Source organism: Aegilops tauschii, chromosome 7, assembly GCF_002575655.3.
Source record: "Aegilops tauschii subsp. strangulata cultivar AL8/78 chromosome 7, Aet v6.0, whole genome shotgun sequence".
Lineage (NCBI taxonomy): Eukaryota > Viridiplantae > Streptophyta > Magnoliopsida > Poales > Poaceae > Aegilops > Aegilops tauschii.
Genome location: NC_053041.3, coordinates 401,242,720 through 401,246,159, shown reverse-complemented (window position 1 = coordinate 401,246,159; position 3,440 = coordinate 401,242,720). Strand labels below are relative to the sequence as shown.

Here is a 3,440-nt window from a genome sequence, read left to right as displayed (position 1 = left end):
GTCTCCGGTGGCCTTAGGGCAATTGGGGCATTGGTGGATCCCGGCCCTTGCCGACGGGAGGGCCCCGTTTTAGATGTTTTTTCTTAAATTTTGTTAGGGTTTGTGTCTTACTCAGAAAGGTGAGGTGACGGCGGCTCCATGAAGATGGAATAGGGTTGTTCCCGTCTAGCCTCTCCATTTCAGTGGTGCATCTAACATTGTCGGAGGCCGTGTGGAGGTGTATCTCCGACAGATCTGTTTATGGTGGATCTGCTTCAATCTGGTCTTCGTTCGTCCACGTTCATGTGTCTTCGGGTTGAATCCTTCTGATCTATGTTTCTCTTCATCGACGGCAGTTGTTGTTCTAGTGCGCTGGTCCTACGTGGCCTTAACATGACAACTTTTTGACTGTCAACTGCAACAAGTGTTGCCCAGCTTCGGCAAGTGAGGGGCAATGACGACGGCACGTCTTCGACTCACTTCAGTGCTTGTAGTCGTTGCTTTGTGGTTTATGGATCCACATGCAATTTTTATTATTTGTGATGTTCGTTGTAATGTCATGATTGAACTGAATAGATTGACAGTTTTTTTTTCTGAAAAAATAATGAGAAGAGGGAAAAGAGCACCCAAGTCAAAGAAAAAGGATAATTTTCACCCAGTCTATGCAGAAAGTATAATTACGCTTTTCACGGTATTGCAGAGATTGACTCCAGGACGGCGCTGCGTGTTGAGCTCGCGGTCTCCGACGTGGCGGCGTCGAGGTCGTCATTCGATCCGACCGAGAGGCCCGCGCCCAGCCGAGGGCCGACCCACGCGCCCCAACTCCCACGTAATTCTTCCATCCAACAGAACAAAACCACCGCCTCCAACCCGCGCCCACCGCCTCGCCACATTAACACGCGCCCCCTCTCCCTCCCCGTCGCCGCCATGCCCGCCGATGCCAAGCCCCGCGCCCTCCTCCCCGTCCGCCCACTCCTCCTCCTCCTCTCGATCCCCTTCCTCTCCCTCCTCCTCCTCTACGGCTACTCCTCCTCCTCGGCCCCTCCCCTCCCCAACGCCGCGGCCGTCCGCGCCTCCCCGCCCAACCCGCACATCCGCATGCGCCGCGGCGCCGCCTTCCGCTCCTACGACGACTACCTGCGGCACCAGCTCAACAAGACCCTCGACCCGCGCCTCCGCCGCGTCTGGGCCACCCGCGACTGGCGCCGCAAGGTCGACGCCTTCGCGCGCGCCTTCCGGGCCCTCCAGGCCGAGGGCCTCCTCTCCAACGCCTCCCGCGCGCTCTGCGTCGGCGCGCGCCTCGGCCAGGAGGTCGCCGCGCTCCGCCTCGTCGGCGTGCCCGACGCCGTCGGCATCGACCTCGCCCCGGCGCCGCCGCTCGTCCTCAGGGGCGACTTCCACGCGCAGCCCTTCGCCGACGGGGCCTTCGACTTCGAGTTCTCCAACGTCTTCGACCACGCGCTCTACCCGGACCGCTTCGTCGCCGAGATCGAGCGCACGCTGCGCCCCGGCGGCGTCGCCGTGCTGCACGTCGCGGTGCACCGCCGCGGGGACAAGTACTCGGCCAACGACCTGCTCGACGTCGACGGCCTGCTCGCGCTCTTCCGGCGGTCGGAGGTGGTCAGGGTCTCCAAGGTCGACGCCTTCGGCCTGGACACCGAGGTCGTCCTCCGCAAGAAGAGGTCACCCTAGCAACACACACCACCATGCATCCAAACCCAATTCTCAAACCACCACACAATCCAACTTGCAAAGAAACTGAAATCTTTCTGTGTACACCGGGTTTTCTGGATCGATTTGTTACTGTAGGTAGGTAGTTGATTCTTTGGTAGGCACGCATTGCATACATCCATTGTTCTTGTACTTACCTAGTAGGAATTATTATTTACTAGACAAGATATGAGAATTTTTCGGATGAAAAGAAGATGAAGGAAAAATTAAAGGGATAAAGCAGTGAGTAGGTTTTCAGCTTCCCATCTTTTCTGGATCACTTTTGTTCTTCTTGTCTTGTTTTAGTTCTTCTCTTCCTAACTTTCTGAGAAGAACGTTTGATTGATTTGGGTGTGGTGCGCGTGACTAGAGACACTGATGGAGCCGTATAATTGTGCCCGTGCAGGGTTCGAAAATGACAGGTCGCATTTCTACAAGACAGTACTAGAAGCACTATTGTTTCTTGTACGTTGGCGTTGTAATGTAGGGATAGTACACATACGTTTGGAACCTTGCTGTATAACTTAACATGCTTACATAACCATATAATGTGCTTAATTACCACCTTTTTTTATGATGTACAGTGCTTAATTACCACTGTTAGGTCAGGGGAAGAGAGAAGATCTACGAGCAGAACAGGACTTGGAAACATATGTCATATGTGGCACCTCATCTCCAAATTTTCAGCATTGCGATTGAATCAGTTGTACTGGGATTGCGGCAATAAGGGGAATCTTTTCCTTTTCCTTTTATGTGGGGTTGCTAATTCAGGGGAAAGCATCAGCTTTACCTTTCGTGTCCACTTTGGGAAGAGATTGTACGTAGAAGAGAATCAAAGATTGACGCCGCCCCATTCTGGCATTCTCCTCCTTGGGAGAACATGTCTGTTGCTGTGCATTCTGCCACTGTCCCGTGGCAACTTTCATGCCTCTTCCCGGACATTGTTCCATGGCAAATTAAAGCGTACATAAAGCAGAAGGCGCACTAATTCGTCGTCAGATCACAATCATTTGGTTTAACTACGTATCAAAACTTGGCTGGAATACTGGTAGGCTGGGGCTCCAGCGATATTGCAATCTGGACAACCCAGCGGATGAGACAATTGTCCCCGGCCACGTGAGTGAGCGCATGCATGCAGCAAAATTAGGTGGTCAGTGCCTCAGTGGTCACTCTTGCTGTGCCCGTCCAGCACGACACCATGCACGGAAAGGAACGGTATGCGTCAGGAGATGCCTCGCATGCGGTTCCACGGAGCCCAGCATCAAGTTTTGCCGGAAATTCGTTGTAGTCCCACGGAAGACAATTCAATTCCACCTTGCACCCAAGCTGCGCAGGTCGTGCAAACTTTAAAAAAAAAAAGTATAATAACTATTATCTGGCGACCGTTCGTCAGGGGCTAACCCCAGCGAACGGTCTCCCTACCGTCGCACGAATCTCCAAGCAGAGCCGACGCCACATAGGATTGCTGGAGTAGTTCGCTGCACAGCTGCTTCTGGAGAACGCCCTTTTTTTCAAAAAAAAAAAGGGGGCGAGGTAAGGGATCGAACCCCGCAACCCCGTGTGCAAGCTTGAGCACCCATTGCCACTAGGCTGAGTGCCACATATTTTTTTCAATCCCAAAAATCTTTGAAAAAGATAACGCCCACACGTGTGGGCGTTAGCCAACTCAACCACACGCCTCCATCGCCGTTCAACAGTTTCTGCACGAATCTTGGCACGTTTTGGCTGATTTTGTGTGCCACGTAGGACAA

The 3,440-nt window shown here is 53.3% G+C and overlaps 1 protein-coding gene across 1 annotated transcript; it reads left to right on the top strand.

The window, feature by feature from the left end:
• Positions 1-200: 200 nt before the first annotated feature.
• On the top strand, positions 201-2,933 carry LOC109762683 (uncharacterized). Its single transcript, XM_020321564.4, has 2 exons — positions 201-1,661; positions 2,274-2,933. Exons 1-2 carry the CDS (start codon positions 907-909, stop codon positions 2,278-2,280), a joined length of 762 nt encoding a protein of 253 aa, XP_020177153.2. The 5' UTR covers positions 201-906; the 3' UTR covers positions 2,281-2,933.
• The last annotated feature ends 507 nt before the right edge of the window (positions 2,934-3,440 follow it).